This window comes from Hibiscus syriacus, unplaced genomic scaffold, assembly GCF_006381635.1.
Source record: "Hibiscus syriacus cultivar Baekdansim isolate YM2019G1 unplaced genomic scaffold, ASM638163v2 tig00010803_pilon, whole genome shotgun sequence".
In the NCBI taxonomy this organism is placed as follows: domain Eukaryota; kingdom Viridiplantae; phylum Streptophyta; class Magnoliopsida; order Malvales; family Malvaceae; genus Hibiscus; species Hibiscus syriacus.
This window is the reverse complement of record NW_024062231.1, coordinates 19,012-39,699: the sequence shown is the minus strand read 5'-3', so window position 1 is coordinate 39,699 and position 20,688 is coordinate 19,012. Positions and strand designations below refer to the sequence as shown.

General features: G+C 33.9%; 3 protein-coding genes across 3 annotated transcripts; all 3 read left to right on the top strand.

The window, feature by feature from the left end:
- The first annotated feature begins 2,933 nt into the window (after positions 1 to 2,933).
- Positions 2,934 to 5,334, top strand: LOC120204318 (MORN repeat-containing protein 1-like). The gene is made up of 3 exons (XM_039204421.1): positions 2,934 to 4,084; positions 4,684 to 4,912; positions 5,002 to 5,334. The coding sequence occupies exons 1-3, from the start codon at positions 3,180 to 3,182 to the stop codon at positions 5,182 to 5,184; spliced, it is 1,317 nt and encodes a 438-aa protein (XP_039060352.1). The 5' UTR covers positions 2,934 to 3,179; the 3' UTR covers positions 5,185 to 5,334.
- A 5,436-nt stretch (positions 5,335 to 10,770) lies between these two features.
- Positions 10,771 to 11,826, top strand: LOC120204320 (NAD(P)H-quinone oxidoreductase subunit M, chloroplastic). Its single transcript, XM_039204422.1, has 2 exons — positions 10,771 to 11,294; positions 11,455 to 11,826. Exons 1-2 carry the CDS (start codon positions 10,854 to 10,856, stop codon positions 11,635 to 11,637), a joined length of 624 nt encoding a protein of 207 aa, XP_039060353.1. The 5' UTR covers positions 10,771 to 10,853; the 3' UTR covers positions 11,638 to 11,826.
- Positions 11,827 to 14,014: 2,188 nt separating this feature from the next.
- LOC120204317 (arginine/serine-rich coiled-coil protein 2-like) lies at positions 14,015 to 18,835 on the top strand. Its single transcript, XM_039204420.1, has 7 exons — positions 14,015 to 14,194; positions 14,522 to 14,666; positions 16,140 to 17,051; positions 17,192 to 17,323; positions 18,010 to 18,107; positions 18,204 to 18,272; positions 18,473 to 18,835. The coding sequence occupies exons 2-7, from the start codon at positions 14,534 to 14,536 to the stop codon at positions 18,614 to 18,616; spliced, it is 1,488 nt and encodes a 495-aa protein (XP_039060351.1). The 5' UTR covers positions 14,015 to 14,194; positions 14,522 to 14,533; the 3' UTR covers positions 18,617 to 18,835.
- Positions 18,836 to 20,688: the final 1,853 nt, after the last annotated feature.

The following is a 20,688-nucleotide window of genomic DNA, read 5'->3' as shown; positions in this document are numbered from 1 at the left end:
TGGGTTGATCGGATACCTTATTTCTTACTTGATCTGCGTCTTACCAGAAATATGTCGGATTCGGGAGTCGGTTACGGTCAAGGAAGGATTAGCACCCTTGAACCGCCCTTTCGGTACCAATTAATTCGGCGGTTGTCTTTAATTGTGAAAAATTAGAAACTTAAATTAAAATTTAAGAAATCGATTCAGATTACTTACCTTTGACCGATTGAGATTACTACTAAAAAAAGAGAATAATGTTAGATGGAAAAATAAGTTAATAAAAATAAAAGGCAAAAAAAACAATATTTTAATAGTAATAAAATGGAAACGATATGAAGTAAAAATAAATAATACTAATAATAATTTAAAAATGATAATAATAAAGTAAAATAAGAAATTAGGGGTTGAATTGCAAAGAATGTAAAATATGAATGGTACCAAATTGAATCAATTGAAAAGTCCGTGGCCAAATTGCATATGGTGACTGAAATGAAATGCACTTCAAACCTTGGGGGACGGCGGAGAGGATTTAACTATCCTCTAATTACAAAGCAGTCCCTGGTATATAAATAACCTAAAACGCCCATTTTCAATTCATTTCTCTCATTTTCCAAAAATCTCATCTCTCAAAACGAGAGAAACACTCTCAGGCTCTTCCTCGGCCAATGGCCGGCCGCAACCCGACACCCCGGCCGCTGCGAGCGGCGGCCGGACAAACTGAACCTTAGCAAAATACTCCCTTTAACCCCGTACACCCAAATCCGAGACCTAAAACACCAAAACTTATCCCTACCAGCGTGGATCTAGGTGTAAAGTTTCGATTTTTACTCTTAAACCGTTCGTATTCCCGGTGACCCCTCTTCTTCCGACGAGCACCACGACCGAAGCCTCACCTTTTGTACGAGTGGTTTGCTTTGTGACTTGTATTTCTGTTTTTTTTGTGCGATGTGTAGTATAGGCTTGTGTGGGTTTTTTTTGGATTTCGTGGGTTGTTGTGCTTGGATTTGGTTCGGTGCTTTGGTTTTCTGTGTTGTGATGTTTCGGTTTAAGATGGTTTCTTGTGTACTGTTATTGTGTTCTGCTCGATTGTAGACCGATGTTGTGGCCTCGGTTCTGTGGCTCGTGTGTACTGTGTTTTCTCTTGTGAGTTCTCTGGTGGTATTTTCGTGGTGGTGATGGCTTCGATGGTTCTGCCTAGCCTCCGATGATTTTTCCCCGTGGTAGTGTTGATGCCTTGATTTTATAGGCTCCCGTTGGGGCCATTTTCGGTCGTGGTTGGAGTTGATCCCGGATATTCCGGGGTGGTTTTCGGTGATCTCAGATGGTTCAGTCCGAGTAGCTCCGATTTTTGTGCTGCACGTGGCCGGAATCCTCGGCTGACCGGTGACTTTAGATCTTCTGGAACCCTTGATCTCGACCGTTGGATTGGGTCAGATCCAACGGTCCAGATCTGGTTGCGCATTTGATGAAACTTTTAGGGCTTCAGAACCCTAGCTATCACGCGATTTGAGCCGTTGATCACTGCTCGATCTAACGGCTATAAGCCATGCGGCACTGGGACTAAGTTGAGAAACCCTAGCTCAGAAACTGGGCTGGGTCAGGCCCGACTTGGCTCACTTGGACCCCAAAATGGACCTGGACAATTAAAATGAAAATAAAATTAATAAAAATAAATAAATAAAAATAAATAACAACGATAATAATAATATAAAATATTTTCTACAAACTATATAATATATATTTTCAAAAGTATTTTAAAATTATATATTATATATATTTTTTAAAAACGTTTTCAAAATTATATAGTTTTCAAAAATGTTTTTTTAAAACTATATATTATATTATATATTTTCAAAAGTATTTTAAAATTATATATTATATATATTTTTTAAAAACGTTTTCAAAATTATATAGTTTCAAAAATGTTTTTTTAAAACTATATATTATAAGTTTTAAAATGATTTCAAAACTATATATATATATATGTTTTCAAAATGTTTCTTTTTAAAAATTATATTTATTTTAAAAATGTTTTTTAAAACCGTATAATATATTTTTTTAAAAACGTTTTAAAAACTATATATTATATTTATTTTCAAAGTGTTTTAAAAACTATATATATAAATGTTTTAAATATGTTTTCAAAACTATATATATATATATATATATATATATTATATATATATATATATATATATATATATATATATATATATATATATATATATGTATATATAAAAAAATGAGACGAAAATGGGTGTCTACAATATAACATGCAACTTTAGAGTTAATTTGTTCGAATACGACAAAAACATACACAAATCATAAATAAACTATATAAACATAATAAATTCTTAAAGTTAATTTGTTCAACAAAACAATATTCTTGAAATCCAAACAATTTCGATAATCTTCGTAACATATTTAAATTGCCCTTTGTTCAAACATAAATGAACGAACTTAAATAAACATATAATCGAACGTTCATGAACGTAAATGAACGAATAATCTCTTTGTTCGTGTTCGTTCATTTAATTAAACAAACGCAATATCTTGTTCATGTTCGTTCATTTAATAAATAAACGAACTTCCCACCGTACGATTTATAAACGATTCGCTTAACGTTCCGTCCATTTATAAGAGTAAGTGGTACTAGTCGAGTATTTTATAAGATGTGATGTAGGAAAAAATTCCAGTTCGAAAAAGTGAAAAAAATAATTATAGAATCAGATGAGGGCACGTGGCCAGCCCTGCCTGCCACAGTAAAGTAAAAAAAATACAAAACCGAATCTAGATCCGACGACCATATCTTTCCCTTAAGATCCAATCCAACGGCTAAAAACATAGAAATCATTCCAGCCAATCAGGTTTCCATCCAACGGCTTAAATTTAATTACCCATTCTCTATTACACCTCAAGTACAAATCAAATGCGCCGGTCCAAATCTCCAGAGTCACACTTTCTAGTTTCTACCAACCGAAGAAGAAAAAAGGTTTTATAAAACAAATATCTTCTATCGATTCTCGATCGTCCCCGGTTTTAGCACAAGGTGCCGGTTTAACGTGCGTCGCCTGAGATGTTGCCGGCTTATGATAAGAATCTAACGGTGTAAGAAAGGTCAGTGGTGGTAAAAGTTTATCAAATCAGTTTATCAAATCAGACGGCTCCCCTTTTTTCTGTTGGACCCAACTTGTAAAATGGAGAGCCAAAAGAGTCAGGCGAAACTAACGCGAACACAGTCGTCGTTGCTCCGTTCATCACCAACCGTCCGATCTTCTACCCGAAGTATGTCGTCCATCGCCGAGGATGAATTTGGAAAAGACCTGGAAGACCAGAGTCGAGAGTCCCTACTGAAAGATGAAAAAAAAACGAAACTGCCACCAAAGAAAACCTATTCGATGTTGCCGAGGATTATACTGGTCCGGTTCAAACCGTTTTTCGTCATCGTTTCAATTTCTTTCTTCACTCTGTTCTCTTTCATCTTCTTCTTTGGTTTTTATCTACAAAGAGAAGAAATCCCCACGTCGGAAAATCTTTTGTTAGCCTTAATCTTCTTCGCCGTAACCCTTTTTTTAGCTTCAAAAAACAAAGCTTTGATAAACCAAGGAATTGTTTGTTTCAAGGAAAGACTCCACTTTTCCAAACCTAATTCGAAACCTGTCGAATGGTTCATTGGAGAAACCCAATGCAATAGAAACGCCAACAGAGAAACAGAAAGGGTTCTGCTGGTTGTAAGAGAAGGAGTGGAGTTCTACAATAATGGGGATTTTTATGAAGGTGAATTTCATAAGGGAAAGTGTAATGGGAGTGGGGTTTATAACTATTCCCTGAATGGGAGTTACGAAGGCGACTGGGTAGAAGGCAGATATGATGGGTATGGAGTAGAGAGCTGGAGTAGAGGGAGTAGATATAGAGGACAATATAGACAGGGTTTAAGGCATGGGTTTGGAGTTTATAGGTTTTATACTGGGGATTCATATGCTGGGGAATGGTGTAATGGGCAAAGTCATGGTGTTGGTGTTCAAACTTGTGCTGATGGGAGTTACTATGTTGGGGAGTTCAAATCTGGGGTTAAACATGGACTTGGCTACTACCATTTCAGGTATGAAAATGAGTTCTTTCGTATTTTTCCCAGGTTTGAGTTCAATGGCGGATTTGCTGTTGAATTTCTTCAATTCATGTTTATTTTTTCTTCTTTCTTTTAAAGCTTTTTCCATGGAATATCTGACTGATTCAGAGCTTCTCTGTTTCCATAGATGTATTGAGTTTTTGTTTATCCCTGTTTACTGTTGATTATTGAACTTCTAATTCAATATTTGACAGCTTTTTTGGTTCTCTAATAAAAATTTACCCTTTTTTTCTACTTTCATGATTATGGGGAATTGAGAAATTCGAGTATATCCAGCTCAATTCTGTTGCATTTCACTTTTTCTACAGCTTTCTAAAATTGGTTGTATTTTTCTTATTCAACAAGAAATAAGTATTGATTCTGCATTTAAGCCTTTTCACAGAAATATTGGTTGTGGAGCTTCTCTGTCTTTGGATTCATCGAATAATATTAATAGCTTGCGGAGAAACTTAATTTCCTTTTATGGATCTTTAATGCTTTGATTATGTTAAGCCCTGGGTTTAGGTACATCATTTGTATTCAATCATAGAGACCTTATCATTATCTTCATAAATTTGATTTCGATGTCGTAGGAACGGCGATAAATATGCCGGAGAATATTTTGGAGATAAAATGCATGGATTTGGAGTTTATCACTTCGCTAATGGACATTGTTACGAAGGCTCGTGGCATGAAGGTCGAAAGCAAGGGTATGGCGTGTATACTTTCAGGAGTGGTGACACCAGATGTGGTGAATGGGATTCCGGCAACCTTAAAACCCCTCTACCGCAACTAACGGATGTAGTCATTCGAGCAGTTCAGGTATTTTCTTTAACTCACATTCCTTGTTAATATGCCATTCAGTCCGATTCATAAATCATTATCATTGTGCTATGTCGCTGGTTCTGCAGGCTGCTAGAAAGAAAGCTGCAGATTCCGTTCATCTTCGCATGGTCGATGAACAAGTGAAGAAGGCCGTTCTGGCGGCGAATAGGGCTGCAACAGCCGCTAGGGTTGCTGCAGTGAGAGCTGTTCAGAACCGGACGGATTCCAAATTTTGTGATACAAACGTTCAAGACATTAGCTTTGTTTGAAAATGTAAATCTTTATAACAAATTTCATGTACTTTGAAGAGGTAACCCCGGTGAGCAAAAGCTCATTGGAGGTTGAGAGATTATATTTGAGATTTTCATTGATTACTTTGTATATACTCTGGTACATCAATGGAAGGTCAGTTTTCGACAGCTTCATATATCTTTTCAGGTATATTTTTGCTCTCATTTTGATCATTTCACTTTTATATACTTAACGAAGTTATAAATGGACAATTTTCTTTTAAAAATCATGATATTACTCCAAAAATTACTTATATATCATGATTTCATGTTGATTGGATGGTGAATATTATAGTTCAGAGTGATTTAAGATCTCACAAGTTTTGAGTTGAATTTTGGAGTTTTAAAATGATCATGTGAAAATCTAAAGTGATAGTGGTAAGAGACGAAGAAATGAGTTCATTAGTAATTTGAGTGGTTGGAGAAGATATCGAAAAATGATTATGTGATATAAAAATTAAACTATAAAAATAGGAAGAAGATAAAATAACATAGATGTCATGTAAACAAAAAGCAATTAACATCAGCATGTATGATTATCATGTTATTATTTCATTTTTGATTTAATGTCTAAATAATAAAATATTAATAAATTAAAATTTGAGATATTAAATTTAAAAAATAGATTTTAATGACTAATAAAATAGAGAGAAATAGAAAGACTGTTTTTTTAGAAAATACACGGTGTCCCATGCCATGGGATGCCGAAGAAGATGAGAAAGATCTGTGAGGATATCAAGCCACAAGCAATTAAAGCCTTCCCAAACTTGACAATTACTCGAAAATCGCTGAACTTAAATTAGAAAACAAAATATAAACACTCTACTAAACCTAATCATTTGTGTATCTATTCATTCTGGTTAGGTTATTTATTTTATTGATAATATCTACATTAAAATTTTATTTCATATAAAATTTCTGTGTTATTAATATGTGTATCCACCTTCAGAAATATTTTTAAATCTGTCACTGCATTTCATTCGATGAGCTTGATTTAAATTCAATTATAAAATTATATATTTTTAATAATTAAAAAAATTGTTATATGCAAATAAATATATTTTTTCCAAATTCTCTTAAAGAATAATATTTCATTTAAACCAAAAGAAAAAAAGGTAGAGGAAGGGATGCATGTGCAGTTCACTCACCAAGTAGGATAATGTTGGGATAAAAACATTATTCTATATGTTATAATAGCACATGAAGTGGTGTGTTGGGGTTCTCTTATCTTTGTCCAAAAAAATATTTAATATAAAAAATCTGCAACTTTTCATGCATGCTGCATCCACAATCTCTGTTCTATTAGAATTTTGCATCTCTTTGGCTGTTACCTCCAAAAGATTCAACTCTCCCTACCCTAGATTTAAATGTTTGACAACGAATGCAATTTTATCTAATCATATTATATAATAATTTATTTCAATAAACTAAAACGATAAAATAATTTTTATTATAAAATAATGACCATAACACCGAATTACAATAAAATATTTAAGTTGTTCAACTGCTCTACATGCATCTTGACGACGCCTAGATGCGGGCATGAACTTGTTTCTTAAAGGGCTAGACGGTGACGTACTCTTAAACGTGTATTATCAAATGAATAATGATTCTTATATGATCTTGAGATATTATATATTATGAAGTGTTTGTCTGTTAGTGTGACAAATGGGTAGATACATGATTATGCATGTATTGTGACAAAAGGTTAACAATAAAGATAATATTCGAACGAGCGAATGTGAGATATTGAAGAAATCCAAAAAAAAATCGAATAGAGAGCGTATATTTTTCGGGTTGAATCGGATTAGTCAGAAACTCGACCCATACTTATTCTTATTAATACATTTTATGACACAACTACTTAAATTCAAAATGTTTAAAGAGAACAACGAGAGCGATAATATCTAAATCCTTCATGTTCATAGTTGATCCATCAAACATATTAGCAACACAAATATGTGTGCCATCGGATTTGCACCTCTCAGTTTATTTCTTAACGATGTCGTATATGTGAAACTGTTGTGAATGGAACAAAGGTTTTACAGGTGGGAGTAATTTGAGAAACAAAAGGGAGAAGGAAAAAATATTTATAATATATTATGTTTATATTTTTAATATTAATATTACAATATATTATTATTTATTTTTCTTTAATTGAATTAATTTTTTTTAATTTAATACTTTTAAAGAATCACTTGTCAGTTTTTAACTGCTTGGTTTTTTTAGAAAAATAAAACCAGCTGGTTTATTAAAATTAGAAGAAAAAAATATCTAAATTACAATAAAAGTTACGACCACAACCGTAAACTAACTTATAATATGAACATTTTTCTATAACCGTTAATACAAAAACTAGCCACTTAAGATCACACGATAATCATATAAAGTAAAAGTTAAAGAAACATAACCAAATAAACACGAATAAATGGTAGATACAAACAAATCTGATTACATCGATAAACGAACCATAAAAGGTGATCAAGTTATGATCAGCACAAATCGTAAATCAGAAGCAACTGACATGAGAAATTTTATGTGTTATATTTTTAATGATTGACAATTTTTTTTAACATTAAGAAAGAGATTACTTTATGAAATATGATGATTTTATTTATTAATTTTATTAAATTTTAAATAAATTAATATTATTAATAAAAAATCAAACTAAATTATAGACCAGAATGCAAAGGTTTTTCTGTTTTTTTAAAGATATTTTTTACTCCAAAAAAGTGTTGAATTATGGAGCTTGAAATGTTGGGGGATAGAAATAATGAATTGGGGGAATCCCCTAAAATCAACTTTGCTGAATCAGCAAGCAAAGCTGCCTGGAAATAGCATTGTGGCACATCATGATAACCATTTAGGAAAATACAAATCAAAAACCAAACCGACTATACTTTTGTGTCTTTTATGGGCCATTTCCCATCTTAATTTACTCCTACTTAATATACACGTCATGAATTATTAAACTCACATTATGTTTTCTCGTTGTATCTTCAAATTTTATCACCATTCAATAATGACATGACATATGTTATGCTTTTATTGTCTGTTTTTTTATAGATAAATTGAGATGAAAATGATAATTTAATTATAAAATTGTTCAAAATATAGAAAAGTTAATAATTATGGAAAAACCAGTCGCATTCTCTCTAACTTTGCTTGTAGCTTAATCAATCATGATTGAAATAAGAAGTGAGCCTTAACAAGCCAATGCAAAACTATCTCATGAATGATAATGTCAAGCTTTCTTTTCCATTTTTCTTTCCTGGTAGGTTTAAATTTCCTGGAAAAGAAATATTGGGTAGTGATCATTCATAGCCATATATGCTTCTTGGTGACTAATTTGCAATGAATTGAAACCAGTACATGGGGAAGTACTGATTCTTTTGACTTCATTGATCTAATACAAGCAAGAAAAGGTTGGCAAAAGTCCCAATAAAACTAGGACACAAAGAAAACTCAAGCCTAATATATCAACCTATGCAATTGCAAAGAGAATAAATTCACTCCCCCCCTAAAATACAAGCAAAAAAAGATTGGCAAAAGTTCCCAATAAAACTAGGACACAGAGAAAACTCAAACCTAATATATCAACCTATGCACTTGCAACAGGGCCTAGTAGGGCAGTCGTCCCTTGAAAATTTAAAATTCTCTTATATTTTCTATTAATAATCTATTTTCGCCTCCTAAAATTTTATAAATTAACTCCTCTTTAAAATTCTATAAGTTCGTCCCATAATATAGAATCCCACGTTTGTCCCAAATTCTTATAGAGAAAGAGCAAAGATACAAAGTGGGGAAGAAAGCTAAAGTTTGAAGCAAATTGTACAAGGTAAAAGTCATTGCAAAATATGGGACTTTTTTTTCTTTAAATATTTTAATGTTTTGAAAGGGTTCCCAAGTTCTAACTTGGCATGGCAGACCAAGTTGATGACCTTTAACGAGAATTACTTGTTATGGATATATAAATTGCCTTTGATCCAAAAGATTATGTTCCACTTTGTTCGAGGAGAAATTGTAGGTCTGAATTACTAGACCTGAGCTAGGCCAAATCTGGTGAAGGGTTGGAATATTATAACTTTGTATGCTTCTTTTTATTCTTCCTTCTTTTATTACCTCGTATATGAATTTCAATTAAATAAAATTTAACGAGAGAATTCAGCAAGGACAAAAGATTGTTATTTTTTTTTATAGAAAATTTAGATTCGAGAAACTACAAGATGGGTATAGTTTGTCAATGACTAAAAAAATACCAAACATTTATTATCTTGTACCTTTTAAGCTTAAACTTTCTTTTTAATAATATGAGATAATTACAAGGTAGTACATGTTTATAATTTTTTTTAATCATTAACAACGTACACACACGTCGTAGATATAATTGTTTGAATCTAAAACTTTAAAAAAGAACAATATTAATTTTAATCATCGAGATTAGTCAATAAATTTTAAGTTTCAACTTATTAAATATTATGTTTTAAGAACAATTATATAAATCAATGAATTAAATTGTGAAACACCATATAGTGATAGTTTTGGAGGAAGTTTGACAGAAACCTTTCTTTTTATAAATAAAGAAAATAAAACTAGGGAAACTGGGAAAGAATACACATAAGTAATCATCTAACGTAAAAACATATATATATATATATATATATATATATATACACGGAATAAGATCTACTTACACCTTATAAAACAAATAAATTTTACACTGATTTATAATCATTAGATCAAAATAAATAAATGATTTATTTATGCAGTAATATTCGTAGGTTCGGATCAAGCTGAATTTAGCATTACTTATGTAGTAATTTAATAAAAAAAAATACTAGATACAAAAAGAACACTTTTATTACTGGGGACTTATCGCACTAAGCATCGGCTCGTATTTACTGCAGATTTATCATATTGAGCTTCTACTCATAGTCATATTTACCGACTACTTATCATATTGAGCTTTGACTCCTATAAAATCATCAACATAACACGAGATACATCACAAAATTATTGAGGCCGAACCTTCTTCAAAAATTCTGATGCAATCAGTAGAGATATTAAAGTATCAACTCAGTCAACACTGATGGAGATCATTTGTTAAAGGAGGTGAATAGTATACGGTAAAAAAAATAAATATTAATGTAAAAACAAGTTGACGACAAACTAAAATTCATTAATACAAATAGCATTAAATCATTGATGGAGCATATAAAGGGGCATATGATTTTTGTTCCATAAACTTATAATTGATGAACAATCAATTAAAATTAATAATTGAAGGCTGGAAGAGTAGAAGAGATTGCCCAAAGGCCAATTAATAATTGTGAGTGATATAACACCACTATGATAAGATTGATGTAAGTATAAAAGACATTTAACACAATTATGGCATGATAAAATAAATAAATTCAATGCATTTATTAATTTTATGGTAAAGAGATTGCCGAAAGGCCAATTATCGTAATCGATGGCAGGCAATTTTGATTGTTTCTCCACCACACTCGTATACAAGCTCAGCCCAACTCAACCTTTGGATAAAAACAAAAACACTTATCCACAAAACTAATGGATCAAATTGTAGCAGCTTTCACCAAAAAGCTCCTTCAAAGCAATTTCAGAAGAGAAGCATTAAGATTTCAATCATGGCTGCAACTTCCTCGTACATAGCTTGCACTAAATTCTCCATGTTGGGTTGGAGTGGAATGAAAAAAGATTTGAGGGGGAAAAAGGTTCTTTCAATTTCAGCTCAGCAGCAAGCTGAAGTTGGTGAAACACAGGAAGCTAAAGTGCAGGAAGAACCAGACAGGGTCAAGCAACAAGCTACACAACCAAGGCCGGTGGAGAAACAAATCAATGTGAAGAGCAAAAACATGAGCAAAGAATTCGGAGGGCAGTGGCTCAGCAGTGTTACGCGGCACGTCAGAATCTATGCCGCCTACATCGATCCGGAAACCTGCGAGTTCGATCAAACTCAGATGGATAAACTCACCCTTATACTTGACCCTACTGATGAGTTTGTCTGGACTCCTGAAACTTGCAATAGTGTTTATTCATACTTCCAAGAGCTTGTGGATCACTATGAGGTAATCCAACTTTTTTTCTTGATGTCGAGTTTTGAGTTTGGTTAACTGAAAACAAGTACACAAGTTTCTACCTAGTTCCACAAGTTCCAACAGCCTTTCCATTTGTTTAGCATACTTGGTGTTCTGCTATAATGAGAACTAATGCATGATGTGCAAACAGGGAGCGCCGTTGACGGAGTACACGCTGCGATTGATCGGTTCAGACATAGAGCACTACATCAGGAAGCTACTATATGATGGAGAAATTAAATACAACATGAATGCCAAAGTATTGAACTTTAGCATGGGGAAGCCACGCATTGAATTCAATAGCAACAATGATGGGAAGGTTCAAGATGCATAAATGACTAGATTCTAACAAAAATGGCAAGCAAAAGGGCATGGTTAGACAGGCCATATAGTATCAGTTTCAAATGCATCACAATTCACAATGTTGTACACATTAAAACTTACATCTTTGGCAGAGAAGCCTGATGCTTAAATTCGCTAATGATTGTGAAAAATCCATGTAATAGATAAAATTTTATGCCGATCCTTGCCTGAATTCAACGATTAACATCTTATTTCTGCAAAAAGTAAAGAGAGTTGAAACACGTTGTTTGTTAATGTAGTTTGAGTTATGAACGTAGAGATAAACAGGCACCAGCGAACACCTGTGCACATCGAAGCTTAATGCAAATTGTTGGCACTAACAATCTCCCCCGTTGATAGTTTTCGAGAAAATAAATCGAGCCACAAAAACACAGAATTTAGACAATAAAGAACTCCCTCTAAACCAATCATCTCGTTAAGGAGATTTAGTAGTTTAATACATACCAAAAGCAGAAAAGATTAAATAAATAGTTAATTCAAATCGCAAGAACTAAGTCAAAAAAAAAAAGTTAATCACAAAAAACAGTTATATAAACACCCTAAATTAATCACTCGTAAACACCCTAAATTAATCACATAAAAAATTAATATAAATCAAAATAAAATAAAGTTTCTATCGAATAAAGTTCAACAAATAAGAGAATGATAAGATTTAGAACATCTTCATGACCATCATCCTCTTCTAGGTTCATGTCTCTTGAAACTATGTCTATCACATGCTTCTTGTAGACACTATATTTTGTCCGAATTTCAATTTCAATTTTATTCATTTTAATTATTAGTATTTTTTTTCATTTTTGGTTAATTATATTAATTAAAAGTTTTGATTTTAATTATTATTTATAGGTTTATTTTTTTATTAAGCTAATAGTGATTATAAAGTAGTATATGTTCTAAATACTCTCAACTATTTGACAATAAACATTCAATCAACTTTGTAGTTATTGGTGCTCGGACTCGTGACTTTTAGGAACAATAACGATTAGGATTTTAATATACGTACGTCCTACTGTTAGTAGTATATTTATTATATCGGAGGTGTATAAATATATATTCATAAATGTTTCGGTTAAGGACATAGTTATATAGTTATTTTATGTGTACATATATTCTATAAATAAATAGATAATCTTGACATTTATTTTTATATTTTACGGGTTATAAATCAAGCCTAAGGATACAAAACAAAAACTCAAATGACAATTGCTTTACAAAAGGCCCTTTCAAAGCAGTCCAAAAGAAGGTGGCCCGCGTGACAACCCAAAAAATTAGGGTTTTGTCTTATTACCTTAACGCCGCTAAAATGGGATCCATTCGATCTGAAGGAAATCTTACAGCACAGGAGCATTAATAATTAGGGTTTCATCAAATCCTTCCAGCGTCGTCAAACACATACCATCAGAGCTAGATTCATCCAACCAGATTAAGAGGAACAATTACAGTTTTTTTAAATCTTGTTGTGCAGCCTATTCTGGATCGTTTAATCATGCCTAGATCAATGGTTCAGACGGAAGGCACAAAGATTAAGGGGATATTTCATTCAGAAGTACGAAATAAATGCGTTGAATGTTGAATCGTTCAATATTCAACGCTAAATAATTTTATTAAGAGATAAACAAACAACCCCTAAGGTTAGAGAAACCCTAATCGTCACCACCTACAAACACCACTAGTTATTGAAATAAGTCATCGATCTCTCAATCATCTAGAAGCCTTAAAAACACCTGAACTCTCATCAAATCTAATCCTCAAAGAATAGGTCCTCGCATAATAACATGGACCTCAGGATCCCTCTAAATTAATCTTACAAAATAACTAAAAATTTAAGCACTAAAGTAAGAAGATAACCACCAAAATTAACCTAACATAACTTTAAAATTACATAAACTCTAACGCTAACTCTAAAAATCATCAATTGACTAAACATCCAAAATCGTAAATTACTAGCTTAAAATTAAACAAAACGTGTTTCTTTTCCATAAAAGGTGTGTTTGATTAGAAATGTCTTTTAAGATTTAACTCATTTGTGTCAAGTAAGGCATATACAGATTTTATACAATGCGTATTTTGTAATCTTTATTTTTTATGTTCTTCATCAAACAAATAGGCGTTATTTAGAAAATTAATTTTAAATATATTTTAATTCAATAATTATTTATTAAAAAATATAATTATATGAAAAAGCTACTTTTAATGATAAATCAAAACAGAAAAAAATGTTAAAAAATAATACTGATTTATTTTTATGTTGACACAAATACAATGTGCATAGTTCGGTTAAATTTATTGGCGAGGGAGGGTTAACATATAAATAGAGTATATATTCCATTTCCTTTGGCTCTCTCATCTCCTCCTCCTTTCATTTTCTTGTGTTTCTTCCTTATCTCGAAAGACTGCAAGCCGTCACTAAATTACTGATTCTCTGTGCTCCGGTTCTGTTATTTGTCTCCTCCATGCAGATTTACGTCTTGATTTTGCATTGCACAGGAGATTAAACGTTTTCCAAACCTTCAACAATAAATTCTAAGGTAATAGTTTAATCTAACTATAGAATTCAATTTCTTTATTTGCTTGCCGTTTGAGTTTCGTTTTGTACGTGGTTAAGTTTTTGGTGTTTGTTTAATTTGTGTGTGGGGTTTCCGATTCAATTTTTAGAAAAAAAACCTCTCATCTCGAATTTCAGTTGAATTTTCCCTAATTTAACTAGGTTTTTTTCTTGTCAAAGGCCCAAAAAGTTAAAAGAACGAAGAAAAATCCGTAACTTTCCCCGAATAACATCATTTCCCCCCAGAACCCATCTTGTTCCTCTAGTGCTTTGTTATGTTAATATAATGCAAAAATATGTATTATTACAGGTAGTTGGCATCATGGACCCAAATTTAAAGACTTCACCGCCTGATAGTTCTGATGCAAAAGCCGCATTTCGTAAGCCTTCTAATGACACTTCTAGTCGACAATACAGGCGTCGTACTCCAGTTAGCGGGCTATCTTCAGCTGAAGGTTCGATTGTTAATTTTTTACCTAAGCTCTTGTTGTTTCTCTTGGAAACTTGAACATATTTTCGTTGAATTTGGAACTCTGCACTCTAAACAAAATAGTTTTCTTTCATAAGTGGAAGGAAAATGCATTTAGCTAAAATAATTTAGGGCTTTTGATTGGTTTGGAAAGGAAAACTCAGTTTTGAGGGCAGATATAAGATTGCGGAGAAAGAGAAAGAAAGGAATATGGATTAAATCTACTTTTCGTTCTGGACTATGAAATAGACATATGGAAAATGATTCAAGGTTAGGTTCATGCTTGAAGGTTGCTTTCTTTGGATTCTGGTTTAGGTTTTTGATATCTATTCTAGTGTCTAATGGGAGTGAATGGTTCTAATTGAAAGCCCAAAAAGAATAATTACCAGAATTCTCCTCACTCAAGCACAAACTAAGACTTGGTTAAAAAAAACCTTGTTGCTTTGGCTATTCAATTATCTTGAAGTACCCATATCCGATATCTGTATCTGGCATGAGTATGGGGATATGGCCCTCCCAAGGTCCTCGAAATGCATGGGAAGACTTGGAGAAAAATTGAACATACCTATTCTTGACACTTATCCATGTCCGACACTTACTCCTAAGTCCAGGTAACATTGAGAAAAAGAATTACCCAATACTCTCCTTAATGCTAGAATACACCTCATCGGAGCATACGATTAGTATTTAACAGTATTCATTGTGTCTACAATAATGACATAATTTTGTTGAAACTCAAATTAAAACTGCAGTTCCTAATCTGCTAGGAAATTTATCTTGACTTTCTTGACCACTTTGTTTTCTAAAGCTTCTCTTCCTTTCCATTGTGTCACATGGTCATAAATATGCGGTGAATTCTTATTTGAGCTGACCCTTCTGTTGTTAATTTATTACACTTCTGTCTAGTCATGTTTGCCTGAAGCAGTTGATTTGACATGATCCCTTATGGTTAAATAGAGAATGGTCTTTCAGAAGTGCTTTTGGTATTGTTTGGTCTTTGCTGCTGGTTGTGTATTGCTTGAATTAGAATTTGGGATAAGCAAATCTTTAGTTCTTACCCTTAATGTTTTGGTTAATATATTTAGGCACGATGATACAAGCCTTGAAACCTTAGATATATGAAGAAGCTTTGTTTCGATGGATTTTGCATGCAAGTAATAATATTTAGAAATACAAAATTAGAGCCTTTTTCCACTTTGCAAGTCTTTACTAATTTATGGTATACAGAGCTTGACTTACTATTGGACTTCCTAATCAATGTTTAACACATTAAGCTTCAATTTTAAGAGCTCAAATATCTTTCTTCTTTTAAGCAATTTATGTTATGAGTTATGACTATTAATTTGACACAATTTATAAGGTTTCTCTTCTCTTCCAAGCCTGGACCTTGAAAGTTTGATTCATTTCAACACAAATTATCACATTTATATGATTCCATTTCTGATTGTGGTGTTTACAGGAAGTTCCCCTCAGCGTGATCGCAGTGTTAGTCCCATGCTTTATAGGGATGATCTGGAAAAAAGTGCTGATACTCGACCTGGAAGAGATGGGAGAGAACTAGATAGGGATTCTACTAGGAATCAGTATAGTAGAAATGGTGATTCTTATAGATATTCTGATCGACCGTCTTCCAGGAGTTCTCATTGTTATCCCAGACATGATGATTATGTTAGGCATGACAAACGGGGAGATGAAGATAGCAAGTACGATAGATTTTCCTCTCGTGCTGATCGAGAATCAAGAATTAGCGGTCATTCTGATCATCCAAGACATGTAAGTGACCGTAGTAGGTCAAAAGACTATTCACAAAATGCTGACAAATATACTCGTGATAGATATGATGGTGCTGGACACAGAAGCAAGGGCAAGGAGAAAGAATCACCTTTTCTAGAGTGTACTAAATATAAGGACAAGGATTCATCTTTTGACAGGGTCGGCTTTGTTAGGAAACATGGCAACTTTATCTCTGAAGAGATTGATAGAGATCGAAGGTGCGAAAGGGGTGGTCGAGATGAAAAAGTAGACTATCATAGAAGCTCGAGAGATAAAAAAGGAAATTACACATCTTTTGAAGAGTCGAGGGGCCATCGGAATGACTCGTCTTCTGGGCGGGAGAGGGACACTGATAAACGTCACCCTAAAGAAGGTTACAGGAGTGGGCTGGAGGATTTAGATGGCCTGAAGCCTTTCAAAAAAGAGAGAATGAACTATGATGAAGGGGAAGTTAATGTGGTAAAGAAGGATAGGTTTGGTAGAGTAGGGAAGGAACAGTTTGAAGACAAGTCTATATTTGACAGTAAAAATCAGGAGCCTCTAGCAAAGAGGTCGAAATTCTTTAGCTTGGGCAAGGGCTCTGATTATGATAAGGATGGTAATTATTTTTTGACTTTATTCTTCTTATTGTTGATTTAAATTTTAGCAGAAGTTAAATTCATTTCTGTTTCCATTATCTGTTATTCGACCACTGTTTTATTACTATGTGATTAGTTTCTATGTCTTCTTTTACAATAGAGGGGTTAAGTTTGGAGCAAACTGAGGAGACTGTTGAAAGAGTGACCATTGGACCGGTCCATAGCAGTGTTGTTGACACCACCAATGACGTGAATGCTGCAAAATTTACTGCAATGAAAGCCGCTGAATTAGGTATTCTTATGATCTGGTTTAAGGGTGCCATCACTCTTTCGCCCTCTTATTTGAACTTACTCAAATGCATTAATGAACAATTCATTTAAAATTGGTGTTTCCTTTAGATTGTACTTGTTGAAATAGCTGTAGTATTGCATGAAAATGGGGTAATAGCATGCTCTTCTTATAAATTACTTCGAAGCTGAGGTTTACAAACATGTGATTCATTATTCTAATTATGGGATGTCTTCCACGCTTGTATCATGTTTTTGTCTCTAATAATCACAGGATTTATTAAAATGGAGTCTCCTTTTTCTATCATTTCCAACCATTTCCACCATGATAGCTCTATTTCAATTTAGTAGTTATATTCATTGGCTAAGCGTATGTTTGGCTGGCTTTTTCTGTCCAAAAACTTTGTTTGAAAGAAGAAAGCAATGTCAAACAAAGGGCTTTTGCTATCTAAAACATTTTTAAAGTGCTTGTGGAACCAAACCAAGAAGCTGGCTGCTAGGTGCTTTTCAAAAAATACTTTTCAACCCAATATTTCAAAATTCAGTTTTCAACCATAACAACAAAGGCTTAACTAGCCCTAAGTCATTGTGTTCTGACTATTGGAACATTAAGGGCTGGCAGGTGGGCTTCAATGAAATGCTTATTTCCTCCTATTGCTTTCATATGGTATCTGATGATTATCAATGCAGTTAATAGGAAACTCATTGGGGCAGGCCAGAGTAATATGACTACAGAGCAGAAGAAGAAATTGCTGTGGGGGGGAAAGAAAAGCAGTCCTGCAGAAGAGGTATTTTTGCTGAATTAGTTAAGTTTTCAAGATTTTGTGAATTTATTGCATTTAACCTTAATTGCTACTCATATCTATGTGTTTGGTTGATGGCAGTCAGGTCATCGCTGGGATACTGCACTATTTGGTGATCGTGAGCGACAAGAGAAGTTCAATAAACTCATGGTAAAATCCCTTTTTCATTTCTATGCCTTGGTTGTTTGTTTTTCTCTGAGCAACTTGTTTGCCTAACTAGTCGGTCATTGGAACTATGTATTAACAAACTATTGCATGTGCTATGACGCATTCTCTGGATTATAGTTTCTTCACATTACTAACACAGATTTAAAGTCTGAGGTTGCCTTGGTACCTATGGTCAATTGTAGGGTGTGAAAGGGGATGTTAAGGTGGACCATAAAGCCGACAATCAAGATGCAGAGAAGCAGCATGAACTCCAGCTGGATTTGGAGAAGCAGTACACTGCTGGACTTCGGCGGAGGGATGGTCGTACTGTTGGATTAGGTCTTTAAGAATCAAAGTTGGAAACTTATGGTGCTGCGAAGGGGAATGCTTTGTGACTTTCTGGTCTACAAGCATTTTGAAGAAAAATGTGGTTTGTGTGATGTTTTAGGTATCCGCAGATGGCTCTTAATCTTTTTGCCTTTAAATATTATTATAAATAATCTGTTTAATTCTCTGGTACTGTATCGTGTTTATTGTTTTCCATAGTAGGAAAAATCTAGGGTACGCTGCTTAAAAGTTTCCCAAACCCTCCCTCAAAAGGATGTGTAAACCCATTATTTCGGTACTGTTATAATAATTGGTGTATTGATAGACAATTTGGTACACGACAGTAATTTCGGAATCAGTTATAAAATTTGGTATTAATACGCAAGTGTTAGACAATTTGGTATTAGTCAGGTTTCCGAAGGTATCTCAACGTTTTTAGGGTGGGATATCTCGACATTTTATTAGTGTGTAGGTTCTCGGCTCTTTCTGTCTGCTGTAGGGACATAATCTTGTAGTGTGAGGTGTCTTAACACTTTCCAAGCTGGTAAAGGAGGTTCCTCAGTCTGTATTAACTCACTGCGGTGAGTACAGAGGCATCTTAACGCATATCATACATTGTATGGTAAAATTGAGGTATCTTGATAATGTGAAAATAGGTTAAAAGCATCTTGATGCTGGAACAAAGGCTTTAAACTCTTTTGACTGGTTTTAAGACGTAATCCAATAATTTGAGAAGAAAGTGAGGTATCTTAATGTTGTTAGCGGGAGTCGAGGGGCCTGCACAATTTGAGCGCATTGCGATAGGTGTTGAGGCATCTCAACGCATACCATACACTACATATGGAATTGATGCATCTTTGTTAAGAGACTGGGCAAAGGCATATCATCGTTGAAGCATAGGTACCTCGACCCCTCAGGCGGTTCCACTGTAAGTCAGGGTATAGGTAACTCAATACACTTATAGTTAATTCACAATTTTGTAGGTACAAAGACTGCTCAACGTTTCTTTAATTAGCAGGCAGAGGATTTTCTGTGTTCGGAGGCATCCCGTCTCTTCTAGTGAGTGGAGGCATATCAACACCAAGGGCAAAGATATCTTATCTCTTCTATGAGTAGAGACATTTCAACACTTAGAGAGGAGGTAGTTCGACGCTCTATTAGCCATACAATAGAGGTATTCCCACTATGACAATTGAATAGAGGTAACTCGATGTTACGCCAACATGATTGAAGATAACAAGAACGTTCCTGGAGACTTAAGAGCTTAAGCGGAAATACCAAAATTTAAATTCTTGCATGTATTATTTATTTAAACATTACATGCTATTCCTATAGGGGATTTTCCAAGTACCTGGGCTAAGAGTAGCTTGGCAGTTTCTCGAGGGGTATTCCTACCAGAAACGAGTTAGTCAATAATACGACGGTTACCTGCCTGTGAGGCGGTGCGAAAGACCATTGTAGAAGCTTTTCGTGCTTTACCATGTTGCTCTTGTGGATGTTGTCGTCCAAGGCGTGACTTTTTGTAGCTTGATGGCAGTGGCGGATCCAAAAATTTATAAATGGGAGGATTCAAAATTTTAATTTTTTTCTTAAAAATAATGGGGATGCAAAAAAAATTATTTTTTTTATTTTTCTTTGACATATTATACTAAATTTCACTTTTTTCCTTAAATAATGGGGATGCACTTGACCCCTAGGGGGCTTAGTGCATCCGCCCCTGAATCGATGGTGCTCCCTTGAGGCACTGGCATCAATTGGTCCTCTGCTGGTGTGCTTTTTTGTAGCATGAGCTCTCCGTTCTTATGCTCGGTCTAATAGAGGTCATAATGGGGAATGTGTGGGTGAAAGGAGAAGAAAGTGATCAAATCCCTTTCTTAGTTGTAGTCATTGGGTATTTATAGTGCTTCTAGCAAGTGCTGTCAGACATAAGGTTATTATAGCTATTTTTATGTCAATAGGTTAAATAGATCTAATCATCAAATATTAGATTTCGTTTTACTAGATAACGTGAGTCTGCCAGAGGTCTTATATTTGTGTTGTAGCTCGTTCGGAGTTCTGTTCCCCAGAGGATATGGCTCCTTGGAGACTTCAA

Excerpts from the sequence above, each read along its gene's own strand:
- LOC120204320 (XM_039204422.1), top strand. The coding sequence starts at position 10,854 with ATGGCTGCAACTTCCTCGTACATAGCTTGCACTAAATTCTCCATGTTG. Across the intron at positions 11,295-11,454 it reads AGCTTGTGGATCACTATGAG|GGAGCGCCGTTGACGGAGTA; the intron begins GTAATCCAACTT and ends ATGTGCAAACAG.
- LOC120204318 (XM_039204421.1), top strand. The coding sequence starts at position 3,180 with ATGGAGAGCCAAAAGAGTCAGGCGAAACTAACGCGAACACAGTCGTCG. Across the intron at positions 4,085-4,683 it reads CTTGGCTACTACCATTTCAG|GAACGGCGATAAATATGCCG; the intron begins GTATGAAAATGA and ends TCGATGTCGTAG. Across the intron at positions 4,913-5,001 it reads TAGTCATTCGAGCAGTTCAG|GCTGCTAGAAAGAAAGCTGC; the intron begins GTATTTTCTTTA and ends CTGGTTCTGCAG.
- LOC120204317 (XM_039204420.1), top strand. The coding sequence starts at position 14,534 with ATGGACCCAAATTTAAAGACTTCACCGCCTGATAGTTCTGATGCAAAA. Across the intron at positions 17,324-18,009 it reads AATGAAAGCCGCTGAATTAG|TTAATAGGAAACTCATTGGG; the intron begins GTATTCTTATGA and ends TTATCAATGCAG. Across the intron at positions 18,108-18,203 it reads AAAGCAGTCCTGCAGAAGAG|TCAGGTCATCGCTGGGATAC; the intron begins GTATTTTTGCTG and ends GGTTGATGGCAG.